The sequence below is a fragment of the Nematostella vectensis genome, chromosome 8 (assembly GCF_932526225.1).
Source record: "Nematostella vectensis chromosome 8, jaNemVect1.1, whole genome shotgun sequence".
Classification (NCBI taxonomy): Eukaryota; Metazoa; Cnidaria; class Anthozoa; order Actiniaria; family Edwardsiidae; genus Nematostella; species Nematostella vectensis.
The window spans coordinates 4,676,701-4,704,250 of NC_064041.1; the positions used below are offsets into that span (position 1 = coordinate 4,676,701).

The following is a 27,550-nucleotide window of genomic DNA, read 5'->3' on the forward strand; positions in this document are numbered from 1 at the left end:
CAATTCACTTAGTTTCTTTTCTTTAATCCCGAAACACGAAAATTCAGAACAGACTTACACATCAAAGCGGTCTATGTAACATAGTTTTCCGACTTAGATGGGGTAACACAGCTTTTTACCAGCCTTTCCGTTTCGAAAAAAAGCACGCGAAGATTAAGTACAATGGTGTACCTTCACCAAGGTTGACCGTTTCCAGGACTCGTTCCTTGTTGGCCTCCACCTCCGCCTCAAACGCCTGATGTTTCTGGAACTTAGACTGCAGGTTGGTGGGGTCCTTGTATGACTCGTCGAGGACAGTCTGCATCTTCTCACTGATCCAAACCTCGATGTCTTCAGCATCGCGACTAAACTGCTGGATAGTCTTGGACTCGCCCAGCTTAGAGCGGCGTTCGACTAGAGCTTGCTTCAGTGTGGCCCATCTGTGGCAGAAAATAACGTTTTAAAAGTAGTTTTCATCGGGTGAAGGGTATATCCTTGAACTTGCCCAGGCCGTACAGTGTCCACGTTACTGGTGGAAACAGACCACATTACTGGGCCAGCAATTGCGACGCTTTTACATAATTTTTGTTACATCCTCGAGCGAGGCGTTGTCAGCAATGGCAGATATTGCTGCTGTGATGGCATCTAATGCAGTGCAACACCGTAATGGCGTCTAAAGTATGGTGTACCACCGTAATGGCGTCAAAAGTATGGTGTACCACCGTAATGGCATCTAAAGTATGGTGTACCACCGTAATGGCGTCTAAAATATGGTGTAGTACCATAACGGCGTCTAAGGCACGGGGTAGTACCTTAACGGCGTCTTAGGCATGGTGTTGTACCGTAATGGCGTATAAGACATGGTGTAGCACCGTAACGGCGTCTAAGGTATGGTGTAATACCGTAACGGCGTCTAAGGAAAGGCGTAGCACCGTAATGGCGTCTAAGGCATGGCGTAGCACCGTAATGGCGTCTCCTACCTGGCTAACACTGCAGCGATTCTCTCAGCAATGACAGGCGAGTCATAATGATCAGCTGCAATCAGAGTATCGGCATTTTCCTTCAGCTTCCCGATCTTCTCCTCCTGCACTGTAAGTGCACGTGTGAAGTCCTCGTGTTTCTTAATAAGGGCATCAGCTCCCTCACCAGCATCTTCATCCTCCTTTTCAATAATAGCCTCACGAGTCGCCATCCATGCTTCAAGCTGCTCTGCAGAGCGATTGAAGAGCTGGAAAGAAGGCGGTAAAGCAAAGAATGAGTGAATATTACGAGGTGTTCATTTGGTAACAAACGCGGCGGCACGATGCCCACACGGTTTGTGAGCCCTAAGCGCAGCGAAAGTACAAAAAAAAAATGGTTCAAGTTGTGCCTAATCTCTCCTAAACTTCTCGTTTTTCAAAGAATTGTCTAAACGTTTTTATAAAATTTCGACCAGCTTCAAGCATAGTTCAGTACGCATCTTTCAGTACCACAAAGTTTCATTAATGTTATTCACTGTGTCTCACCTGAAGCTCAAGGCATTCGTCAAGTCGCTGTTTGCGGGAGGCAAATGCCCTGTGGAGAACATCATTTGCATAATTAAGCACTTTCAAATAAAGTAGCATCAGTCAATTTTCACGATGTTGCACGCCTAAGAGCAAGGCAGCCATCGAGTGGCGGACCACAGCAGGAAGCTAACATGGCAGACCTTGAATCATAAACCAGAGAAGTAATGCAAAATGTTGTAGATACTTTCGTTCAAATATTTGTTTTTTTAGGCCTTCATATTATTTGGGAGGGGGGGGGGGAGGGGGCGTACCTTTCCAGGTCCTCTCTCTCCTCAGCCAGGTTTTCCAGTTTCTCCTGGATGTCAGAACTAGCATAGTGCTCCTTCTCGAGCAGCTCACGGCCAAAGTCGTCAAAGGCCTGGAAGGTGCTGTCACGAGCATCTATCTCCGCACGGTATTCCTGTGCAAGTGAATGGATATGTCAAGCAAAGGACTGGGACTAAATGCATAAGTCGTGTTGTCGAGTCTAATGCCTGAAAAGGAATCTTATCAGTTGTTGGGTTCCACCTAGTATCAAATAAAACATAAAGATACTGCATATGAAACGTTTACTGGAGTGTTGTGATAAAAGAGGTCTAAGCAAGAACTAATAGCCTTTATCGACCTTGTCGGAAAGCCATAAAATTTCACCAAATGCCTAGAAATAAAACCATTAATGTAATTATCACCACATGCCTATTAATCGATAGTCTGGACATTGATTGGCTCTAATCCGATGTCAGTCAACTGAATCCTCGTCAGTGATTCGCTCTTACCTGGTGCCTGTCAATCAAAGCCTCAGCGCTTGCAACGTCCTTGGCCAGCTCGTCAGAAGACACAAGAGCCTTGATACCATGAATCCACGAGATCAGGTCCCTTGAAAATCAAACAAATTATGTAAAATAATGAATCCACGAGAGAAGGTCCCTTGAAAATCAAACAAATAATGTAAAATAATGAATCCACGAGAGAAGGTCCCTTGAAAATCAAACAAATAATGTAAAATAATGAATCCACGAGATCAGGTCCCTTGAAAATCAAACAAATTATGTAAAATAATGAATCCACGAGAGAAGGTCCCTTGAAAATCAAACAAATGATGTAAAATAATGAATCCACGAGAGAAGGTCCCTTGAAAATCAAACGAATTAAGTAAAATAATGAATCCACGAGATCAGGTCCTTTGGAAATCAAACAAATTATGTAAAATAATGAATCCACGAGATCAGGTGCCTTGAAAATCAAACAAATTATGTAAAATAATGAATCCACGAGAGGTCCTTTGGAAATCAAACAAATTATGTAAAATAATGAATCCACGAGATCAGGTCCCTTGAAAATCAAACAAATTATGTAAAATAATGAATCCACGAGAGAAGGTCCCTTGAAATCAAACAAATAATGTAAAATAATGAATCCACGAGATCACGTCCCTTGAAAATCAAACAAATTATGTAAAATAATGGATCCACGAGATAAGGTTCTTGGAAATCAAACAAATTATGTAAAATAATGGATCCACGAGATAAGGTTCTTGGAAATCAAACAAATTATGTAAAATAATGGATCCACGAGATAAGGTTCTTGGAAATCAAACAAATTATGTAAAATAATGTATCCACAAGATCAGGTCCTTTGAAAATCAAACAAATTAAGTAAAATAATGAATCCACGAGATCACATCCCTTGAAAATAAAAAAAAATATGTAAAATAATGAATCCACGAGATCAGGTCTCTTGAAAATCAACCAAACAAATTATGTAAAATAATGAATCCACAAGATCAAGTCCGTAAAACAATCACATTATGTAAAAAAAAATAATTTCCAAGAAGAATTAAACAAAATAATGTAAAATAACAAATCTAAAAAAATAAAACACATTATGAAAGAACACAGCAATCCTCAAGAATTCCCAACTTATGTCCTTATTGAAAAATGGTAATAAAAGATATACCTTTCGACTACGAAATTGACTACATTTCTAAAAAATACTTCCCTTACAAATAACTACATACCTGAACTCGTTCAGGAAACGCTGGTAGTCATACGAGTCCAACAGCTTTCCTTTTCTTGCAGCGGCCTAGATGGCGAAAAGAGTAATAAGAAAATGAATCAAAATAACAAAAAAAAGGACTAAGACTAGTTTACCATATTATTGTTCGAGTCTCTCGGTAAAAAAAAAAAACATACATAGCTACCTTTTTCAGTACTCATTATATAGACTGAAAACTGAGATCGATAAAAAAATCATAAACTTCAATATTTGTGTGAGCTAATTCAAAAAAAAGTTTCCCTGCAAAAAGGCTTGCAAATGTCTAGTATTTTTCCATCTACTGTAAGAAACCATATATCTGTAGACGTGATTGTTAGAAGTAAACTCTTTACAGGGCTTCTGGAATTACGCGAAAAAAAAACTCTTTGCTAAATTACGCGGAAAATCAATCATTACGCGCTAAATTACGCAGGATTTTGCAATAAATTTTTCTTTAAAAATCAAAATTTTGCGGGATTCTTTACTGAATTACGCGCTAAATTACACGGAATATCAACTGTTACGCCCAAACTACATTTTGTACCGAAGGAAAGCACGAAATAACTTGAAAAGGTTTATTTTTTGCGCGAAAATATCTTAGGCAAGGCCGTCGCGGTTTAGCAAAGAACGCCTAGTCATTTTATTTGTTTTCGAAATTCAGTTCGAAATATCGCACTCTTACGAAGAATATCGGTCTTTTTTTACGAGAAATAGAGGTAAGAACCCTAAAAGAACACATCAGCTGTGCACTTAAATGTTTTTTCTTTCAAAATTTAGCCAAATTACGCGGGATTACGTGGAAATTTGTGGATTACGCACAAGCGCGTAATTCCAGAAGCCCTGTCTCTACCTGGTCCTTGAGGTTGGCCCAGGCTTCTTCCAGCTCAAAGCGCTTGGACTCGATGTCCTGAGATGAGTTCGGGTGAGTAGAGGTCAGGCGGGCGGCTTCGATGTTCAGCTGACGAACCTGTCGCATGGAACGATGACTTAATGAAAACACTTAAATTATCATTGTCTTCAAACAACACAAGAAAATATGATTGAGTGCTCAGTGGCAGATCCTGGAGTTAGAAAAGAAAGGTAGGGAGGGGGGGGGGAGCAAGGGTTTCAAGAAAGGGGGGAAGATTTAATGTTCTTCCACCAATGTGCTTATATTTACAGATATCTGTAAATAGGGGTGCCCTATACCCGCTCCTGCTGCAAGTAGGGAAAAAGGCCAGAAGAGCAGCTACATCATTTAGTGCATAGACATCATGATAAAAGTTACTTCTAGTGAGCACACATGGTGCTGAGGCGAGTAAAGGTCAAACAACTAGGAGGTATTATTTTCAAGCTTATGGTCAACATTTTCAGAGGACAGACGAAACCATGCAGTGGTAATCCAAGTACAAGTTGAAGAAGTCACACTTTTTTTGACATGTCTAGAGTACCTTCTCCTCAAGAGCAGCCAAGTCCCTCTCTAGCACGTCATGTTTGCGCTGCAAGGCCTGAACACTGGCCAAGTCACGGCCATAGTCAGATGATGAGAGAGCTGTGTCCTTCTCAGATATCCAAGCCTTGGTGTCATCAGCATCCCTAAAAAGAATCAACTTCGGTCAGCCGAAACGATGTCAATCTATTCTCAAAGAAAGCTACGTCAAGAAATAGGTGGAAGTCGTCTCCACAACCGCAATTTGGAAAAATTCGCTTTTCGTTTTAGTTTTCGGAAATTCGTTTGGGGACTTAAGCCTTCATGTGCAAACTACAGGTTTCAAAATATTTTTTTTTTTAATCTGCAAGATTTTGCCGTAAGAAATAAACTTGCATACTCAAAATATGAGAGGGAAATACAGAAGAAGAAAAAAAGCCAGCAAAGACCAGAAAACAGCCGGCTATTGCCATCAGCCGGCCGCTATTTTGAACCCTGTACCAGATATGTAACTGTTGATCCAGCATCATATTTCTATCATGGATTAGGGGAGGGGTATGCTTGCAAACGAATCATTCACAGTAACTTTATACATTTTGGTTGGAGGATAGGAAGCAATTGCCCCTTATGACGAATGTGCGTTGGCAAGTAAAAAGGTAGATAGAAGTGTACCTGTGGAACTTCTGTATCTCTTGGGCGCTGTCGAGATTGTCTTTGCGCTGCTCAGCCATCTGGTTCAGGTCGGTCCACTTTTGGGTCAATTTCTGATGAAAAGAAAGAAATAGCGCTAGTCAGCCCCACATTTGTTATATGTTTTTACTTAATATTGGAAGACAAATTATATAATGCAAAATCGGAAGAACCATCTGAAAACAAAGCTTCTATACAATTTCGAATTCAATCAAAACGATTGCAACAGCAATAGCTTTTCCAATGCTCTTCAACACTAGATGATTAGCTAGGAGAACAAAATATTGACTGACAGATGAGCTCTTTGACAAATTTGCAAACAAATTGCACAACCAAAATGTATTTCAACATATATATTTCTTTAAATTATCATTCAAAATCATTAGAAGTTCATTTGATTAAGAAATAAAACATGAAATCTATGGTGTGGAGAGTATTCAATTTGATCACTTACCTCAATCATCTCTTGGATCATCTCGTATTCTGTGTAATGCTCTTCCTTCAGTCGCTCAGCTAGGATTGTCAACTCCTTGATTCGTACTTCATTGGCAGACATATCCTGGGATGAAAAAAGAAGACATACTCAGAGAGCTGCTTTAAAGCCTTTTTTTGGTGGCTGTGGTGACGTGGTAGCTTGGTGAAGGATTTGAACTCAGCCAACCATCTGATAAAAGTGCAATTTATCTTCGTTTAAAGACATCCAATGAGTCCAATCTACAAAGTTCAGAGATAGTGATTTTTTCGTCAATTGCAGCGATTTTAACTCAGTTTCAATTACTTTGACATTCCTTGCTTTGAATTTTAAATAACAGTATTCCACCATTCCTTTTGGTTGTTAAGTATTCTAACATTGAGCACTAAGTCTATGTACTGTAATTATGAGCAAGAAGCACCAACGATTCACAAGCAGAAATTTTCACCAATCAAAACCTAGAAAAAACCTGCACCGAAAATCCCAATTGTTTCAGGTGACCCTACTGACTTAGTGGAAATCGGCTAAGTAGTTTAGCAGCAGAATACAAACCTTTTGGAAGTCATCAAACTTCTTCTGCATAGCCTCAACATGCTCGAAGTCTTTCCCAACTTCTTCGGATGTAACAATGGCTTCCTGCAAGATAACAGTGGGAGTAGAATGAATAAACGAAATGTATTGCACCTACAAAAGGGGTAGAGGCAATAATGATGATTATGATGGTGATCATGATGACAAAGTTAAATTAACAAGCCCTTAATCCCCCCGTGACATTAAAGATGACACTGATGTGAATAATTACAATGGTGATGGTGATTATGAAAATGTTGGCAATGATAATAATGATGAGGAGGATAAAGCTGGTAATGAAAATAAAAAGAAACTTAAGAAACATGTTTCTGAACTGAGGATGGCCGCCTTCAAGAAACACGTTTTCTTTAGTTAACTATCAAAAATGATGATGTTGTTGACAACAACGAGGGGGCAGTTATAATGATGATATATAGCAATATGATGATATGATGATGACATTGGTGTCAATAATAATGACGATGATAGCAATATAATGATGACATTGATGACAATAATGATGATGATAGCAATATGACGATGAATACCTTGTTGACAAAAATAATAATGATGGTAATAATATGATGACAATGATGAGAACATACCTTGTCATTGATCCATGACTCCAGCTCATGGGCTTCCCTCAGTAGAGTGTATCTGTGGATGGAGTCTTCAAGTTTCTTGCGTCTCTCCTCTCCCTTATCCATCAGGTCATTATACCTGGACAATTACAAACAAACAACATAAATAACCAGCGAGTTTTTGCTTGTGGGAACACAGGGCATTAGTATGACATAAAAGGTTTTGGTAACTGAAAATGACAAAAATAGAAATAATGACATGGGCATATAGAAAACAGTTATTTATATATAAAATGAAAAACAAAAATGAAAACAAGTTTTTATGTTAAAAAAAGATGTTTGTTGATTTTGACACAGGATAGTTTTGGCTTTCTTTATACAACAAGGGACAGGTTAAAGATAGAGAGGAGATTATCTTGATTATCGTGATCAACAAGGGTTTATTATTCTGCTGACCACAGGTTCAGCTAATAGTGAACACCCTTACTTGTCATCAAGAGCTTGTTGTTTCTGAGCAACAGAGTCCACTTCTGGTGCTTGTGCCAGGAGTTCCTGAGAAGCCTTGTGGGAATCGATTCTCTTGACGTATGCCGCAGGGACAAAACCTTGGCGATCATTGGTCTCCACCTTCCACCAGTCCTAAAACATCATCAAAGTCTAGTTCTGAACACACTTCGCAAGTTTCAGAAAACAGTCAAAATCATGCGGATTAATCAAAATGATGATCCATGTTTACTAAATAACTTACAGTATGACCTTTCCGATGTATACAATATGTGACCCTCCACGGGAAAACACATACACTATGGCTTTCAAATTCCGTGCGCACACCGTGCTCACGGGAAGAAATTCCGTGAGCACTGAAAGAAATTCCGTGGGCACGGAAAGAAATTCCGGAGGGTCACATATTGCGACTTTAACACCTCACATCGAGCGGATGGAAATGGATTGAATAGTACTGTACTTTGAGGTTTTGGTACAGGCTGTACCTTGAAATTGCATAGGAAAACCACCTAGATCCCTTGCATAAAACCAATTTTATGGAAAATTGGTCATTTCTATTTATACTTGGGTGATGTGATCCAGGAAGATTTTACATTGCTAGTTACATACTTTTTCATATTTCATTAAACTTTTTTAGAATTGTGCGAGTGCCTGTTTAACACAGGTCAGCAAGAACAGCACTAATCGGTGCTAAATGAATGAAGGAGAAAAAGGCTGAGACACAGAGGTTTATTGGTTCAGGTGGCCCATTGTATATGTTAAATCATACTACCAACAAAATATTTCAAACAAAGGTTAGCCCATACCTTGTTGGTTGAGTTGAGCAGAGTCAGGATGTCTCCCTTCTTCATGGATACCTCTCTGGCTGTCTTCTCTTGGTAATCATAGAGTGCCACGACACACTCTTTGTCAGAGATGTCTGTATCCTGAGAGACTGTCTGAAAAAGTACAAGGAGCAAATGCACATAGAAGGTTACAATCATACAATGAGCATGGAAATAAATCGACAAGACCACCCAATTATTTTACATCTTGTCTGTAGTGTTTTAGTCATACTACTATTTATGAGCAGTGTGATCGCAGCCACTACACGAAAGTTAACTTTTGGGAATGCTCTCTAACTTATAAAAAAAATATTATCCACTCTTGATTACCAGAATTGAATTTAAAGCCGTATAAAGCTAACCATTAGATTAGGCACATTTCCAATATCTGAACATAACCCTATTCAGGAAAAACACTGTTCACCAACTCAAATCGAGATATACTGGCATACCTTGCACTCTTTGCTCTGTTCTCTCAGGCCATCAATAACTGTGCTGTAAGCCTCCAGGTCAGACATGATTGCCTCATGCTTTTTCAGCATTGCCTGAAGTTATGATAAAAAAGTTTGGTATAAAGTAACTACAAGTTTGATAAGGATAAGGTATTAGAATAACAGAGTAGAATGCTCATATATCAAGTTCATCTCTTGCTCATCCAGATACTGTCATCACTTGCTAAACATGAAAACCACATGGAGCTGAATTTTGTAATCTCAATTCCTCTCTGTTCAAGGTTACAGTATGAATAAGGATATAGATATTCTTTGCCTATGTATGTATGTCACATAATAATGTGGGCTCCAGCATTTAAGGGACTGGGTAACTTTCCCACTTTTGACATTGTAGATTCTCATTACCTATTTGCTAGAATTAGTTAGTAAGCAGAAGTAGGTTACTGAACAGACCTGTGCACTGTCTTCATCCTTGCCATAGTCTGATGATGTGACCACAGGCTCTTTCTCCATCAGCCAGGCATCGGCTTCACTCACATCAACAAGGTACTGGTGGGACTGCAGGGAGTCATCCAGGTGGCCTTTGCGTATGTTGGCCTTATCCTTTAAGTCATTCCACTTTTGATCCAGGTCATCCATCTTCTCCTTGATCTCGTCGGCAGCAAAATGCCCTGAAGGGAAAAGGGATTGGAATACATTTAGCATGCGTAGCAGTGAGAAACAAAGGGTCAAGTAGAAACTATCAGGTTTCACCACATTGGAAGATTCACCACAGACAAAACAATGGGAAACAAAAATGGTACTTAAATTTGAAACAAATATTTCCTGTGATATATTATGCTATGGACAAAAATCAGTATGGAAAATTTCAAAGCCATAATCATAAACTGTAGGATCCACTAACCTTCATCAACCATCTGCACACCATTGTCCTGTACAGCCCTTATACGTGGCTCATGGCCTGCTATCTCAGTCTGCAGAGAAAAGGATGACATAAACAAAGAATTGTAAAACAATCAAATTGAGAGAATAAGGTGAAGGTGCAAAGAGAATCAAGATAAATTCAAGAGAGTCAGGATCTAATTGAGAAAATCAGGATCTTACCATCAGAGCCTGATGTTTCTTTGAAAGATTCTGGGCTCCAGTCAGATCACGACCTAAGAAAATAAGCAGAGTAATTTCTCTTCAGCTGGATTTCTTTTACAAAAAATAAAAACAAAATGAAGAATGGAATGGAATGGGCAAATCTTGATAATCTTGGAATATTACCAGTGTTGGTTGATGATGCAATTGGCTCCTTCTCTCGTATCCAAACTTCTTCATCCTCAACATCGTGCAGGAACTGTCTGAGGCGAGCTGCATCCGCAAGACGAGCTTTGCGTGCTTGCATGGGACCCTGGGAACACAAGGGTATATCACACTTAGATGCATACTCAGTAGTAAGATAAAACCTGGGGTACTGAAAGGTGTACTGAAACAATGGTTTTAAGTTTTATGGTTTACTTTTGGATATTTATTGATACTGAATAGATTACACATTTTACACATTCTTGAAAAGGGTTTTCCCAAAGTCAAAGATCGTGTCGTTTTTTGTGAAAAATTTAAATGTTGGTGGATTGCAAGACATAGGCTTTAATTGTGGGCTTCAAACAACCTTGGTAAGGTATCAGAATTTTGCCACCAAATTTTGCTTTGAATTTTGTTAAAATTCATTAAATAAGTTACTTCCAAGGTATCACTTGGTAAATGAAAACCATAATACCTAGAATCCTGAACTGTTCATATACACATATCACACATTCCAACCCACCCTTCAAAGATGTGATTACGTAAGAGTTATGCTTATGTAATTACATTAAATTACATAAAATAGCGTTACTCCTTCGTCAACATTAAAAAGTGATATTTGTGTGGAACATTCTACATACCTGCAAAGCCTGATATCTGGCAGCCACCGCCTCTTTCTTAGCCTCAATGGTAGGTGCATCAAAGTGGTCTGCTTCAGCAAAGACTGCTGCCTGTGCATTGACAGCCTCAATCTTTTCCTACAATAAACAATTAAATGTAACTTTAATAGTGGGGAAAAACTTGCAATTACAGAATCGTATTAGGAGTTGTAAATTTTTCCTATTTGATTACAGCTAAGAATATCAATAAGTTTCTCTATTTTTGTTATGTGCAGGGAAATATGTTAACTTTTGAAAATCTCTAAGCACTATAAAACTGACTTTGCCACAGCTTACTGAATTTTCATGGCTGAGATTCAGTGATTATTTCATGGCACACAGTCTGATACTCAAAATACGGTATATGACGTTGAAGTATGCAGGTAAAAGTAAAGGTAAAAGAAATCACCTCAATGGACAGAACTGAGTATTAGAATATGCAAAAACAAATAAAATGTTCCCCCCTCCAAAAAAAAATATTAAAAACATGATACAAATACATCTAACATACAAAATTAAAAAAAAAAAAGAGAACAATTAATTTGAGGATTGCAATTAATTAAGGGGAAACTTATCAGAGTATACTGTAGTAAGAGCTGGAATTTAACTTACAATATGAGTGATAACATCAGCTTCAATCAGACCATGTTTCTTCTGTAGGTTCTGCACTGATGGCAAATCCTAGCCCACATAAAAAAAGTTGTTTAAGTCTACAATAACCATGAGATATTATACATAATGTAGGAGCATGATTTGGCAGTGTATCAAGTATTATGATAAAATGATTCTTTGAATTCAAGGCTTTTAAGCCTTTGAATAAATCTCTGGGGTTAACTGATACCTGTGGATAGATATGTAACCAATATCAAATATTCTCAAATAAACAGTTTCTGAAAAAACAACTGAGTAGAATGCTGGATGTTTTCCACACTTCAAAGAACTTGGAGGAAACTGTGTCTGTCCCCTTAAAAACTACAAGGAATAGTGATTGCCCTGAAGATATAATTCTCTAGCCATTGCCATAGTTTTCCTGAATATCAACCAACCTTGCCTGTCTCCTCTGTGGCCAGTAGGTTCTCAATTTCTGATATCCACAACTCTGCATCTTCAGCACACCTGGTTAACAAAAGAGAATGTTAAAATTGCAAAAATTAAACACTACTAATTGTAGTGTTTGGACTGGTGATACTCCAAACTTATTAGTTAAGGAGCCTTTTTCAGCCTCACCTATGTTTTTGGTTTAATTAAATATTGGAAGGCACATAATACAATAACACTTTGAAATAACCACCCAAATAAAGTTTTATATTGTGTTTCCGAAATTTAATCTAAAATTTTGCATTGGCTTTCCCAAATCAGCCGATGAAAAATGGATTTTCACACTTTGGTACTATGATAGGATGACAAAATGGCAGCTTACAGGCAGTTTAACTTAAACTTTCAGGCATTTAAATGTACATAAGCTGTGAATACCTGTTGAATTGCTGTTGCTGGATGGCTTCTTTGATCTTTTGCCCTAAAGATGACAAGGAAAAGATAATAAGAAATAAGTGATTGAATATTGGGACCTAGTTCATTAAGACATACTGAAACCCCATATAAAGATGGTGTCCTTAATGCTGGGTTTACTCAACAATCATCCATTGAAGAAGAATCAGAGACCAGTCAGAAAATATACTACATGTAGCTTGACTATTTTCCTTGAAACTGTATACTGAGAAAGCACTTGGCTTATAGGCAAGGCAAAACTCTGCATGCCAACCTCAACTCAACTCCTTATGTTATGTCATTACCCTTGTTGTTTGAGTGCTTAAACAGGTTTCTCCACATCTCATGGAGCTCATCCAGCCTCTCTTGGATTTGCTGTGAGGCGTAGTGATCGGCAGATATCAGCTGATGGCCGCTGTTATCAACAGCATCCAATCTGCTCTGGTTGGCATTGAGCTCAGCTTCAAAAGCCTGGTGTTTCTGGATCTTGCCTTGCAGGTTGGTCAAATCCTAGATAACAACATAGGCATATGTGTTTCGGTGGCTTGCTTACAACAGACACGAGGGCTTTGAATAAAGTATATTTTCTTTCTCCTTTTAGTTGTTATTTAGGCCTACATAGTTCTTAATGTAGTTTGACTAAAACTCTAAACCCTGTCAACCATTCATAGTCTAATTTCAAAAAATGGTGTTTCAAACTCCCTAATTGTTCTGCTACACAATAACAGTTTTATATCTAACAAGTAATTAGATTTTATTGGCATTTAAGATTTTAGAAAAAAACTAAGAAACACACCTTGTAAGATTCATCCTTTGCTGTCTTCAATTTTTCATTGATCCAAACTTTGACCTCATCAGCATCTCTCTCAAACTGCTGCAGTTTTCTGGACTCTTCAAGCTTCAACCTGCGGGCCTCGGAAGCCTCGTGGATCTTGCCCCGCCTGTTAAGCACAGCATCACGCCTCTCTGTCACCTCATCTTTGGCATAGTGATCGCCATCAATAAGCCTGTTGGCAAAGTCATCAATGTTCTTGAACTTTTCTTCCTGGGCTGCAAATGAGTTTTCAAAGTCTTCATGTTTCTTGATCATGGCTTCCACTTCATCCAGGGAGTCTCCAAGTGTTTCATCAGCAAGGAATGCCTGCCAGAGATACCATTCCAGTAAGGTCAAATTACACAAGAAGAAAGCTTGACATTTTTCGTTACTTCATGTTAAAGTTATTAAAAGAGAAAGTAGCACAAGTAGCAAAATGCAAATGTTTCCAGGGTAGCAAAATAAAAATGTTTCTGGCGTAAAATAATTCTATGTTCATATCAAATTCAGCTAACAACGACTGCCACTGGAACATTGGTTGTTAGCAAATAAATTATTTGTGCATGGACAGCATATATGTATGATAATAAGGGCATGCCTAACAATTTTGTCAGAGTATTCAAAACAAATGTTACTGGCTAGCAAATTCTGAAATTTCTGCCTGCACATACATAAAGTGTAGTTCCTTGAACTACTGCAGGTTACAATCATGTTTTTCTATTGTAAAACAGTAAAAAATATGTCCCCTTCTGCTCCTGACGAAGTGTCTCCTCTAGAACTCACCTCCTGCTTTGTCATCATGATAGAGGTGTGCTCACAATCGCGGATGAAGATCTGCAATTCCATGCACTGCTCAAACTGGTTTTTACGCTTCTCCCACAGCTCCAGCAGGCCCTTCTTCTCTTCCTCCAAAGTCGTCAGCTTCTCAGAGATCTCGTCCTTGGCATAGTGGTCAGCAGCTATCAGCCCCTGTCCATCATCTGAGAACTTCTTGAAGCCATCTTCAGATGCATCAATATAGCCCTGCAAGATGGGGAAGAAAAACATGTTAATGAGGACAGCTTATGCACTGGACGTGAACCAATTCCTGGACAGGGAGGCTTACCTTGTGTTCCTGGTGTCGCTCCAGAAGAGCCTCCCCGCCTGCAACATCTTTTGCCAGCTCATCAGCCATGATAAGCACCTTCATCTCGTTAATGAAGGACATGTGATCCCTGAAATCACCAATGAACCGCTGCAGACGATAGGAGTCTTCCAGTCTTGCCTTGCGCACATCAGACTAACAAAAACAATGAGAGAAATATCAGCAATTAAAATGCATTTCAACACCCATTGTAAATCAAGATAAATTATTAGAAAAAAATTAAACCTTTTGCAAAAGAGCTTCCTTAAAAAAGCCTTTTTTAAAACATTTTGCTGAATAATTTTTTTTCTATTTACCAAGATAAGGCACTGAAAGCTACTTTGCAAAAAAAGAATTAAAACTATTGTCACCAAACAATAACTTCTGATTATGTAAACAGTTGAAGTTTACTGTGTATATGTTTTTTTTAAACAGATAGGGCAATCAAGGGTAAAATATTACAACATTACTGTTGCTCACCTTGTCTTTGAGGTTGCCCCATGCTGCAACAATCTCATCTTGCTTAGCAGAAATCTCCTCTGCATTACCCGGATGGACCTCTTGAAGGCGGCCTGACTCCTGACCAAGTGCTGTCACCTTGTCCTCTAGTGCCGCCAAGTCACGCTCCAGGGCCTCGTGTTTGCGGGACAGGGCATTCACGCTGGCCAAATCCTTACCGTAGTCATCTGATGACAAAACCTTGTCTTTCTCGTTGATCCAGTTCTTGGTTTCATCAGCATCACTGCAATAAACCACAGCAACAAACTTGTTAAAATAAATGTTTGGCTCACCGAACATTACCAAAACATTATTCCGGCAGCAAGGCCTGTTTAGTTGCATGGATTTATAACAAGATCATAGAACAAAGGGCTTTTTCTTGGAATCTCTTTTGGATAAAAGACCACCAAGTGTGCCACACAAGTTTTTTTCTTTCTAGCTAAAAGTTGGGAAAATTCATCAGCTCATCTTTACAACTGTTTTTGAAAATTGGTTTTAATGTAATTGTTCTGTTGTTTCTTCTTCAATGATAAAATGCACAGTGATTATAACAAACCCATAAAAAATCTCCTTACCGATAGAAGCTGTGAATCTCATGAGCACTTTCAAGTCGCTCCTTCCTCATCACTGCAAGCCGCTTCAGCCTTTCCCATGCCTCATTCACCTCCTAAAAGATGGAATTTGGACATAATGTTGAAAAAACAACAAAATAAGTTTTAATATTTGCTTTTAAAATGCTTTGACGCCCTAGAAAACAACCCAAAAACAAGGCTTTGTTACATGCTATTGACGCTAGGGGTGAATGGATCTATAACCTGCTGTTTCATGGAAATAAGTTCCATGTCCGGATGTCCCTCCTCTGCTAGTTGATCAGCCAAGTCGTTAATGTAGGTGACACGCGACTCGTTAGCCTGGAGGTCCTTAAGAAAGTCGTCAAACTTCTTCTGAAGGACAACAACATGCTCCAAGTCCCTTCCGATCTCCTCTGACGTTGCAATGGCCTCCTGCAGAAATAAGACATAAAGCTCTTGAAACTGTTAAATGTTTTTTTTTTCTTGGGGTAGGGACAGTCAACATATTCTAACAAGTGTTTAAAACAGTTAATGACTACTAAAAACCTTTGAGGGGTAAATAATGGTACAGTATCTACCTTCAGGTGCAGTATTTGGGAAAGAGCCTGGCAAAGTCACAACGAAGCAAGAAAAAATCAAGATAACTAGTTTATGGGCCTTGTAAATAATATTTGTAAGCTTTCTTTGATTAGTTCATTCTTTGTCTTGCAGGTGACTGGTCAAAATACTGTAACATTAAAATTATGTTTGTTACATACTGCAATCTTATTCATATCACAGTATAATAAGAAATGCCAGGGGTTTTTACCTTCTCTGAGATCCATGACATGACTTCATCAACCTCCCGCAGGTAGTGCACTCTCTTCTGGGCAAAGAGCAGCATGCGTCCCTTCTCAGCAGACTTGGAGAGAAGCAGCTCCCAGAGACGGATCAATTCATCAAGGCGCTCCTAAAAGGGGTAATTTTTTTAAAATATTGATCAACTTCACCTTTACGATTGAATAGAATTGAAAATTGAAAATAATTGTTACTTCAAAATACCCATCCATGATTGAAGTCTACTTGATTAATGATATTTGATTTAAAGTACAGTACAGTATCTCAGTATCTCAGTACAGTAAGTTGCTTAGATAAGCAAATGAAAAAGGATGCTTTGAATTATCAGTTTTGCGTGGGAGCATAAAATGGTGGTGTGATTGGCTTTCTTTGAGCATGAGACTTGAAGTATCATGTAACTGAAAAGCGTGCATGATAGGACCACGTAAGACTCACTAACTCCCTAACTGATCTGATGTATGGCCAATTTACCAGGGTTTTCCCTAAGCACAGGCTTCCAACAAATTTTGCCAGCTGGTAAATAGGGAAGGAAAATTCCCAAAGGTACAATTCCTAGGAACATCCCTGCTTACTAAATTGCCTTTGTACAGTAGCAGAGTGAGTCTATTGACTTTGCTGAATGTGGTTCACTTACCCGAATGTCCTCTGAAGCATAGTGGGACTCATTGATCATCTCTTCTCCTGTATCTGTCAGCTCAGTGATGGCATAGCTGTGAGCGGAGATCTCTGCCTCAAAAGCCTGATGTTTCTGGAGCTTGTCCTGGAATTACACCAGTACATTAATTAAACTTTGAATATTAACTGAAAAGTAAAGTTAACTCCTCACACAGTCACAATGATAAATAGTAACTGAATGATGACAAAGTAATATCTCTAAATTTATAATGTTCGCAAACAAAAGGTAGTCCACAGACGCTGAGTGTGCGAGCAAACTAAGACCAGGAATGGGTCAATAAGCAATTCGAAAGGGATGTGCTAAGAGATTCGTAATAATCAATACAACAGGTTTTCATTAATTACTAGGGTGCTCAACAACCAAGAGAGAAAATTATTCTGTTCTCTTTCTGGGAGCACACAGCTCTGCTGACTACCTATTATTTTCCATTTTATGCCATTTCAACCTTGTGTTGAGTTTCTTCTCTAAACCAAGATTTGTTTTGGCATTTTAAGAACAGGTTTTTAACTTGGATTATTATTAATTGCATGATATTCAGATTATGTGGACCTTTTACTGCAGTAGAAAAATTTTCCTGAATCATGAACTAGCCATGCAATATAAATTAAGGAAGTCACATATATATTATTCAGAATCTGACTACTTCTTGGTCAAGTACGTAGTATGTTACTTATGTGATAATGCTTCATTGGCAGACCAGCTTTCAGACGAGCGAATTCGCATAATAAAAAAGCATAAATTTCGACATGGAAAATAAAGTTGCTATACAAAAAACCACACATCTTAACGTTTATTCCTGATATGCATATCTTAAACAATAGATAGCTTTGTACTTATAAGTTTTTGGTAAGTCGGCAGCCACGAAGAACTAAGTGGATTACTTAAATTGTAAATTGAATACAGCATCGTGGAAACATTTTTGGTCTGTGCGCCTAGAAAACTAATAATCTATGATCTTAGCTCAGTGATTATTGAAATCAATGTAATACAATCACATAGAAATGTATAGTGAGTTTGCGATTAGATCCGAGGAGAAGTTTAGTCGGGCGCTGTCTTCTAGAATTGCTGCCATTATGGCATGCAAAGGGTGTGTTGATTCGAAGCACGCTATGTTAAGAGGGACGATTTTACTAAAATTCTCTACCTGAAGGTTCATAGGATCTCTGTATGACTCATCCGAAGCGATCTGTAGCTTCTCATTGATCCAGTCTTCAACTTCGTCCGCATCTCGCTTGAATTGGAAATACCGCTTCGCATCCTCCAAACGTCTTCTCCTCAACTTCGTCGACTCTTTGAAGTCAGCATAGTGGCGCAAAACCTGTTCTCTGCGATTCTGAATATCCTCCACTGTCTCGAGAACAGGGATCTCTCGAGCCTCTATCAGAGTAGCCATGATCAAATGTAAAATCGATTCGCAATGCTGGAAGAAAGAACGGCTCAGCTATAGCAGCCAACAATACAATGGGCTAGCCCAGCCGCGCACAGAGACAAGCCCATGTCACGTGGTACCAAACCGCAAACCTATATTTGGAGGGGAGGGGACAGGTCAAAATTATGCTTTATCATGGAGACAGTCTAAATATCTAAATATGTAATCTACCAGTGTTACATTTTATTTAAGGTTCTTGTTTTTTCTTCAAATACTTATTCATCTAGCCATATGTTGCCTCTCTACTGCGGTTTTCAACATTCTGCGAAATCTCTCCGTCTAATAAAGTTGCGGAATAATATCTCGTGCTTTATTGATTGGTTAGCGCTTGCATGATTTAAAATCCTTTCAGTGTCCACCAATGAAGGTAACGTGAACTTTTTTCGTGTTAGTCTTATATTGTCAGAATTGCTTTTATTCGTGCCTTAGTTAACAATAAGCGCCAGTGGCTAAGCTATATCCCTCCTATATGGGACATGACTGGAAAACAAGACATGACGCTTCAAATAAGCTCATTTCCCATCTAATAAGGCAGACAATTTCCCTAAGTACTTAGTAAGTAATATCAAACAACATATCCAATGCGACTTTTTTTTAAATTGATGCGACTTTTAGTAAAGTGTCATTAAAATTTGAGCTTTTCATCCCTGAGCCCATACATAGCGCAAGGATGATCGAGGAAAAAATATCTGAAAAAGGCAAAATCAGGGTATATGCATTTCGGCCTCACGTTATTTGTGTTTTGAAAATCAGTCCGGATTACAAGGAACAGATGGCCACTGTAAGAAATGGTGCCTTCTTTCTCTATCTCGGATTGCGCATTTTCAAGATTTTTCCGTCATGTCCCTAAATGGTAGAATAATATTTAACAATTATATCATTTCCATTGAGGTATCCATTGGTTTTAAAAATATTTACCTCGAGCTTAAGAGTAATTTTCTTTTCGGAAACACTTGCAAATCGGCTGTTACACCCGCCATTTCGCTTGATTACGGGGCTCAGGAAAATAAAAAATACACGTTCTAGGAGGTGTATATTGCATTTTATCCCAAGTTTCTCAACCAATGAAATCGCTTGTTCTTGCGAGGTTCCCGAGTTTTATATACAAAATCAAAATATATATCATAATTGAAAATCTCTCTCGATTAATTTATTCACTCAGAAGAAACTTGGGTTATAATCTTTTGTGTAGCCTTCATTGCAGGGGTTTTTTTTTAAAAGCCGCCATCTTGGATTTTCAGCAATTTCTTTCTACGTAATCTCCCCCGTTCTTCATTTTTGCTCAAAATCCAAGATGGCGGCTACGAATCGTTCGAGTCTGGTTTTTCGCTATAAAAACACCGAGTAAACGCCTGCATTGCAGGCTTTCTTTTGTGTTGCCTTGACTATAGCCTGCTAGTCGGCTTTCAGGATGAGTTTCGGGATTACTGTGGTAAACACAAGGGAATACTTGAAGCATTAATTAAGCACTAGTGAAAAGAAACAAAGCTCTTTAGATATGCAAACAATGACCCCGTGTGGGGAACCCCATAATCACGCCTTTGTCATCGTTTTTATTTAGATTGAAGACAAATAATAATGAGACCTCGAAATACCCGAATACTGGGAATATCCATTTTAAGACATTATATTTATATTTCATTAACCAAACAAGTCGTAGTGATCGGATAATATAATACTATATGCTACTGTTGTTTGAATGAATGCCAAATGGCGGGTGACAGAGAGAATCATCAATCATAGCCGTAGCAGACCTCGAAAGATTGGGGGGGGGGGGGGGGGCAATACAGAAACATTAAGAAAACTATAGGAGGCACAGCAACGCCCCTTCTGGTTATTTCCTTATAATTTTTGAAGATATTTGGTGGCACGTGCGCCCCCAGTGCCACACTCCCTGCTACGGCCCTGTTAATTTTTATATTCAACAGTTGAAACAATTTGAATTCCTTCTAGATGCTGCATTGCAGGGAACATTCAGATTATGATTATGAAATTAATTCTATATATTTTTTTAAAATTAGATGCCGCATTGCAGGGAACATTCGGATTATGATTATGAAATTATACTCGGCTTAGAATCAGCGATACCATCACGGCTGGGGCTTCTCGCTAGCTCTCTCCTCTCACCTTTTCCCATATTTTGTATGCTTTTGAATTTAGATGGATGGGAGAGAAATATTCTCCCTCCCTTGCCCCTTAAAAGGATTAGAAGCCCATACATTTTAGAAAATGCTTCATTAGAAAAGTTAGACATAATAAAATATCTGAAATTCCTTTACTCTATTTACATTACTTATTAGAAGAATCCAGATAAATGGGAAGTTATTAGAAAATACAGGTGCCGCTTGGTATCGCTCATCAGCCCGTATTTCTCGTATCGTTTTTTAAACCCCATTGGCGGCGTCTTATCACTAATTTCCTATTCTTACAGCAGATAACATATTAATTGATTTGCCAATTGTTCCATCATTTCGCTTGTTCTTGCGAAGTTCCCGAGTTTTATATACAAAATCAAAATATATATCATAATTGAAAATCTCTCTCGATTAATTTATTCACTCAGAAGAAACTTGGGTTGTAATCTTTTGTGTAGCCTGCAATGCAGGTTTTTTAAAAAGCCGCCATCTTGGATTTTCAGCAATCTCTTTCTATGTAATCTCCCCCGTTCTTCATTTTTTGCTCAAAATCCAAGATGGCGGCTACGAATCGTTCGAGTCTGGTTTTTCGCTATAAAAACACCGAGTAAACGCCTGCATTGCAGGCTTTCTTTTGTGTTGCCTTGACTATAGCCTGCTAGTCGGCTTTCAGGATGAGTTTCGGGATTACTGTGGTAAACACAATGGAATACTTGAAGCATTAATTAAGCACTAGTGAAAAGAAACAAAGCTCTTTAGATATGCAAACAATGACCCCGTGTGGGGAACCCCATAATCACGCCTTTGTCATCGTTTTTATTTAGATTGAAGACAAATAATAATGAGACCTCGAAATACCCGAATACTGGGAATATCCATTTTAAGACATTATATTTATATTTCATTAACCAAACAAGTCGTAGTGATCGGATAATATAATACTATATGCTACTGTTGTTTGAATGAATGCCAAATGGCGGATGACAGAGAGAATCATCAATCATAGCCGTAGCAGACCTCGAAAGATTGGGGGGGGGGGGCAATACAGAAACATTAAGAAAACTATAGGAGGCACAGCAACGCCCCTTCTGGTTATTTCCTTATAATTTTTGAAGATATTTGGTGGCACGTGCGCCCCCAGTGCCTCACTCCCTGCTACGGCCCTGTTAATTTTTATATTCAACAGTTGAAACAATTTGAATTCCTTCTAGATGCTGCATTGCAGGGAACATTCAGATTATGATTATGAAATTAATTCTATATATTTTTTTAAAATTAGATGCCGCATTGCAGGGAACATTCGGATTATGATTATGAAATTATACTCGGCTTAGAATCAGCGATACCATCACGGCTGGGGCTTCTCGCTAGCTCTCTCCTCTCACTTTTTCCCATATTTTGTATGCTTTTGAATTTAGATGGATGGGAGAGAAATATTCTCCCTCCCTTGCCCCTTAAAAGGATTAGAAGCCCATACATTTTAGAAAATGCTTCATTAGAAAAGTTAGACATAATAAAATATCTGAAATTCCTTTACTCTATTTACGTTACTAATTAGAAGAATCCAGATAAATGGGAAGTTATTAGAAAATACAGGTGCCGCTTGGTATCGCTCATCAGCCCGTATTTCTCGTATCGTTTTTCAAACCCCATTGGCGGCGTCTTATCACTAATTTCCTATTCTTACAGCAGATAACATATTAATTGATTTGCCAATTGTTCCATCATTTCGCTTGTTCTTGCGAAGTTCCCGAGTTTTATATACAAAATCAAAATATATATCATAATTGAAAATCTCTCTCGATTAATTTTTTCACTCAGAAGAAACTTGGGTTGTAATCTTTTGTGTAGCCTGCAATGCAGGTTTTTTAAAAAGACGCCATCTTGGATTTTCAGCAATTTCTTTCTACGTAATCTCCCCCGTTCTTCATTTTTGCTCAAAATCCAAGATGGCGGCTACGAATCGTTCGAGTCTGGGTTTTCGCAATAAAAACACCGGGTAAACGCCTGCATTGCAGGCTTTCTTTTGTGTTGCCTTGACTATAGCCTGCTAGTCGGCTTTCAGGATGAGTTTCGGGATTACTGTGGTAAACACAATGGAATACTTGAAGCATTAATTAAGCACTAGTGAAAAGAAACAAAGCTCTTTAGATATGCAAACAATGACCCCGTGTGGGAAACCCCATAATCACGCCTTTGTCATCGTTTTTGTTTAGATTGAAGACAAATAATAATGAGACCTCGAAATACCCGAATACTGGGAATATCCATTTTAAGACATTATATTTATATTTCATTAACCAAACAAGTCGTAGTGATCGGATAATATAATACTATATGCTACTGTTGTTTGAATGAATGCCAAATGGCGGATGACAGAGAGAATCATTAATCATAGCCGTAGCAGACCTCGAAAGATTGGGGGGGGGGGGGGGGCACAATACAAAAACATTAAGAAAACAATAGGAGACACAGCAACGCCCCTTCTGGTTATTTCCTTATAATTTTTGAAAATATTTGGTGGCACGTGCGCCCCCAGTGCCTCACTCCCTGCTACGGCCCTGTTAATTTTTATATTCAACAGTTGAAACAATTTGAATTCCTTCTAGATGCTGCATTGCAGGGAACATTCAGATTATGATTATGAAATTAATTCTATATATTTTTTTCAAATTAGATGCCGCATTGCAGGGAACATTCGGATTATGATTATGAAATTATACTCGGCTTAGAATCAGCGATACCATCACGGCTAGGGCTTCTCGCTAGCTCTAGCCTTTAACTTTTTCCCATATTTTGTATGCTTTTGAATTTAGATGGATGGGAGAGAAATATTCTCCCTCCCTTGCCCCTTAAAAAGGATTAGAAGCCCACACATTTTAGAAAATGCTTCATTAGAAAAGTTAGACATAATAAAATATCTGAAATTCCTTTACTCTATTTACATTACTTATTAGAAGAATCCAGATAAATTGGAAGTTATTAGAAAATACAGGTGCCGCTTGGTATCGCTCATCAGCCCGTATTTCTCGTATCGTTTTTCAAACCCCATTGGCGGCGTCTTATCACTAATTTCCTATTCTTACAGCAGATAACATATTAATTGATTTGCCAATTGTTCCATCATTTTTGCCACATATTAAATTCATATCTATTGATTATTTTCGTGAGGAGGGGCATTACCTTATCAGCAGGGTACGTTGAATATCATAAATAAAAGGTTCCATCGATTGTCTCATTCACTAGGAGAAACTTGAGGTGTTAAAACGCACCCAACCATCCTTCAGATTGCAAAATGGTTAAACAAAAAACATCAAGAATCTTGAAAGGAAAAAGTAACAAACACGATGTAATCGTAAGTACGAAAATGTATTTTTATTTTTCTCGACGTTTTGCTCAAATACTCGGCAGGATTCGGGTACTATGAAGTCCTCTTCGGATATTTAGACAGATATTCCGCCTCTTATCGCGCTTTGAGTGAAGTTGTATTAGGAACTTGGACCGATAGGGACTCTGGCCCGCGGCCCCATGTCCCATCTACAGCAATAGTTGGCGCGTAGCTTTACGGCATCCACCCCCCTTTCCCGGAAATCCAGCCTTTTAACTTTACTGTTAAGGGATAGCCGACATTTGCATACTCAAGGGACATATGCTCACCAATATTAACCTTCAATAAGAGAAGGAAGATAATTATCGTATAAAGAAAAAACTATAGATGCAATATAATCTACGTGCATTTTTACGGCCTTGAAAATCCAACTGTGAAAAGCGGGGCGAGTAAGATTAGGAAGAAGGCGTTGGAAAATGGAGAAAATGATTCTTTCTTTTTCCATAGGTCGTTATCATGACGATCACATACATGGTTGCCATAGAGACGGCTGCGCAGACTTGCCCTGCCGTTGTACTAGAAACGTCAGTTCGAGGCAAGTTCTTGCAAGGATTCGAGTACAAGTTCATATTTACCGAGATGTTCCCGGCATGCATCTTAGCCTGCAAGAAAGACCCCAGCTGCTTCAGTCTCAATTATAATGGAGCAGCAAGAAACTGCAGTTTCAACTCGCAGACGAATTTCTCCGCTCCTCATCGTTTTGTTGTCGACTATTCTTACATCTACGATACTGTCATATTCGGACGAGATCCAAGTAAGTATTTAGGGCCGTAGCAGCGGTGGGGCACTGGGGGCACGTGCCCCCCCCTCCCCCAATATTTTCAAAAATTATAGGGAAATGACCAGTAGAGGCGTGACTGTGCCCCCCAATATTTTCTTAGTGTTTCTGTATTGTGCCCCCCCCCCCAATATTTCGAAGCTTGCTACGGCCCTAGTATTTTTGAGTAGCAAATTCAAGGCAAAATTAACACAGAAATGACTGCGTCCGAGAACGACCAAACAATTTCTTAAAATAGAAATAAGCCTTTCTGACAATTAAACTTTCCGGCTTATGCGTAATCGCCAAATATGTTGCCTTTGTTGTTGATATTTTGCTGCTTAAAACATTAGCGCATGGGTACATATTTATTGCGAGAAAAATATAAAATTTTACACGTTTGTATTGACTGTGGATGGTGAGAATGGTAATGTGTGATGATAATGTTTGCGGTGATCGTGGTAGTAACAATGGTGATTTTTAACCATACAATTATTTCCCGTAGCTCCAGTCAAAGGCCTCAAGGCTTCACCAGCAATTTCTTGTTCGCACGTGTTCAACGTAGGCAGTGGCTTGTACTGGCTTGATCCTGAACAAGCTGGGACACCTGCACTCTCGCTTTGCGACATGGACACGGACGGAGGTACTATTCATTGAGGGGATACCCCTGGGTTTATTTCCGAGGATGTATTCATCGACACTCCTTTGTTATTGTTTTTAATTGAACTACAGCGGTTTATTTGTAAGGAAACTTAAAAAAAAAAAACAATCTACGAATGAAGTCTAATACGTTATTGACAATATATGCTTGAAAATATCTTGGTTACTTGCTTGAATTAGCCGATGGAAATAGATACCTCGTGTGACTTGTGAGAGCATGAAATGGCGATGTGATTGGCTTTCTATCTTTTGGTAGCCAAACTATTTATTAGCAAATCATGCACTACAAAACTAATGGGTTTCTGTCGTGTTCTAGAGATGCACACGCTCACGCTGATTCAGAGCCGTAGCATGCATCTAAATAGGGGTCGCGGGGAAGAGAAAGGAGGGAGGGGGTTGGGCTGAGCCACGTGTGTGCAGAGCCACGCCCATGCTCGAAGATCCAGCGTACTCTGCGAGCGCTCCCAAATAAGGTGACCCCCGCGTAAGTGCACCCAAATGGTCATTTCTTTTAATTTTTGAAAATATTGGGGAATGTGTGTGGTTTCTTAATAGGGTCTCTTATTTTCTTATTTTCTGAATAAGCCTGGAAGAGTAACTTCAGAACTTGTAAATATGTACATAATATATCCATATAAGGCGTTACAAATGAAGGGCGGCTGTTCAAGGTCCAAGGCAGGAACGTGCGCCAACCCTTAAAGCCGCATTGTCACCAGTTTACTTTCGGTCGATTACGTAGCAATCTCCGATGATTTTTAACGAAAAACGCAAAAAATATTTCAAAATATTTAAAGCAGTGTGTCTATTGGAAGTTTCTTCGAGGATGTGATCGATAATTTAGAGCGGATGGCCTGTAAAATATCTCGGATTCTAATAGATTCTTTTGTCTTTTAACGGTTGAGGTTTCCGTCGGACCTCCGGAAGCAAACTGGTGACAATGCGGCTTTAACTACATGCATTTTCTTAGACACTTTTTGTCTGACTCTATTTGCAGGTGGTTGGACGAATGTTTGCCAGTCTACCCTCTCCGGGAAATCTATCCCACCTCGAGAATACATCGGTGATCTCACCACCTCCCTTTCTACCCACTCAAAGAAAGGGCGTAACTTTGCAATTGTTTCCAGTGTGTTACGGAAATACAGCCTTACTACGAATTTCACACAGATTCGTTTTAGATGCCGAAAACAATCCGTCGGTCGCACGATTGACCTAGCAACCATAAACAATGCCGCTGGACGAGATGCAGTGCGTTACTTTAGTGACGACGCTTACGCTAAAAGCACAGCTCCTGTTGCTTGTGGCTCTTTCCAGGCCCTCCCAGATGATAACTCGGTTGTCTCCAAGAATTGTGAGGGGTGGGGTGAGGGCGGGCGCGGCACATGGGGGCATGACGTATTTCATACAACAAGTGCACGTGTTATTTCATTGCCTTTTTATTTTACAAATTCGTATGGCGTTGGAATGGGAATTACCGCTAATAAGAATTCTTTCAACTGTGATGACAGTCTTTATGATTACTCTGTGAGAACTAGCGAAGGGGACGTATTCACCATATTCATCCGTTAAATTACTACAGTTTTCTCAATTCTGCGAATTCTCGCCGACGACTTCCAACAGCTAAAATCGCATTCCGGCTTTCGTCAACATTCACCAACATTTAAACTTGCAATTCTTATGCTGCGCGGGGGTTAGGTCGAGTTGATAAGCGAACAGCCTATTGGGTATCATAAAATCGTCCCAGCAAGCTGTCCGCTTATCAACTCGACCCAATCCCCCGCGCAACGTAAGAATGGCGAATGGTTTCCACACGCCACCTTTCCGCAGGCCGCTGACCAACCAAAAAGCACCAGAGTTAAGTAAGTTGCTTTGAATGACGGGAGCCAGAAAACGGTTTCGAGGTTGGAAATTTTTGTTCGCAGAGTATTGGAAATCGCAGTTAATATAAAGTCAAATTTCGTATTTGAAAAAAATTTTCGTTTACCTAGAGAAATTGTTGATTTATTTCACGAAGACGAGACCTTGGCAATCACAATACACATTTCAAAGTTAAGATTGAACGAACAATATATATGATCCGTTCCGGTAGCAGGCCTCGAAAGATTTGGGTTTGGGGGGGGGGGGGGGGGGGGGGGAAGGTCACGATACAGAAGCATCAAGAAACATTGGGGCACAGCCTGTCATTTTCTT

General features: G+C 39.1%; 2 protein-coding genes across 4 annotated transcripts in view; one reads left to right on the forward strand and one right to left on the reverse strand.

Moving 5' to 3' along the window:
* The window catches only part of LOC116614594 (spectrin alpha chain, non-erythrocytic 1), a 33,991-nt gene extending 15,507 nt beyond the window's left edge, over positions 1 to 18,484 (reverse strand). For all 3 annotated transcript variants that reach the window (XM_048731026.1, XM_048731028.1, XM_048731027.1), the window contains exons 1-33: positions 18,139 to 18,484; positions 16,953 to 17,078; positions 16,290 to 16,430; positions 15,725 to 15,913; positions 15,485 to 15,576; positions 14,892 to 15,153; positions 14,394 to 14,567; positions 14,072 to 14,311; positions 13,271 to 13,615; positions 12,780 to 12,984; positions 12,460 to 12,502; positions 12,033 to 12,102; positions 11,599 to 11,667; positions 10,969 to 11,085; positions 10,310 to 10,436; positions 10,145 to 10,197; positions 9,945 to 10,014; positions 9,494 to 9,711; positions 9,041 to 9,133; positions 8,571 to 8,702; positions 7,748 to 7,899; positions 7,285 to 7,399; positions 6,662 to 6,745; positions 6,092 to 6,196; positions 5,620 to 5,711; positions 4,970 to 5,114; positions 4,390 to 4,506; positions 3,523 to 3,587; positions 2,282 to 2,381; positions 1,778 to 1,926; positions 1,485 to 1,533; positions 960 to 1,207; positions 172 to 419 (exon numbers count right to left, since the gene is read on the reverse strand). In XM_048731026.1, the coding sequence (XP_048586983.1) occupies positions 172 to 419; positions 960 to 1,207; positions 1,485 to 1,533; positions 1,778 to 1,926; positions 2,282 to 2,381; positions 3,523 to 3,587; positions 4,390 to 4,506; positions 4,970 to 5,114; positions 5,620 to 5,711; positions 6,092 to 6,196; positions 6,662 to 6,745; positions 7,285 to 7,399; positions 7,748 to 7,899; positions 8,571 to 8,702; positions 9,041 to 9,133; positions 9,494 to 9,711; positions 9,945 to 10,014; positions 10,145 to 10,197; positions 10,310 to 10,436; positions 10,969 to 11,085; positions 11,599 to 11,667; positions 12,033 to 12,102; positions 12,460 to 12,502; positions 12,780 to 12,984; positions 13,271 to 13,615; positions 14,072 to 14,311; positions 14,394 to 14,567; positions 14,892 to 15,153; positions 15,485 to 15,576; positions 15,725 to 15,913; positions 16,290 to 16,430; positions 16,953 to 17,078; positions 18,139 to 18,387 (4,684 nt within the window). In that variant the 5' untranslated portion in view covers positions 18,388 to 18,484. The remainder of the gene's footprint in view (positions 1 to 171; positions 420 to 959; positions 1,208 to 1,484; positions 1,534 to 1,777; positions 1,927 to 2,281; positions 2,382 to 3,522; positions 3,588 to 4,389; positions 4,507 to 4,969; positions 5,115 to 5,619; positions 5,712 to 6,091; positions 6,197 to 6,661; positions 6,746 to 7,284; positions 7,400 to 7,747; positions 7,900 to 8,570; positions 8,703 to 9,040; positions 9,134 to 9,493; positions 9,712 to 9,944; positions 10,015 to 10,144; positions 10,198 to 10,309; positions 10,437 to 10,968; positions 11,086 to 11,598; positions 11,668 to 12,032; positions 12,103 to 12,459; positions 12,503 to 12,779; positions 12,985 to 13,270; positions 13,616 to 14,071; positions 14,312 to 14,393; positions 14,568 to 14,891; positions 15,154 to 15,484; positions 15,577 to 15,724; positions 15,914 to 16,289; positions 16,431 to 16,952; positions 17,079 to 18,138) is intronic.
* A 5,314-nt stretch (positions 18,485 to 23,798) lies between these two features.
* On the forward strand, positions 23,799 to 27,345 carry LOC5507219. The gene is made up of 4 exons (XM_032375738.2): positions 23,799 to 23,913; positions 24,394 to 24,700; positions 25,209 to 25,346; positions 26,358 to 27,345. The coding sequence occupies exons 1-4, from the start codon at positions 23,854 to 23,856 to the stop codon at positions 26,927 to 26,929; spliced, it is 1,077 nt and encodes a 358-aa protein (XP_032231629.1). The 5' UTR covers positions 23,799 to 23,853; the 3' UTR covers positions 26,930 to 27,345.
* Positions 27,346 to 27,550: the final 205 nt, after the last annotated feature.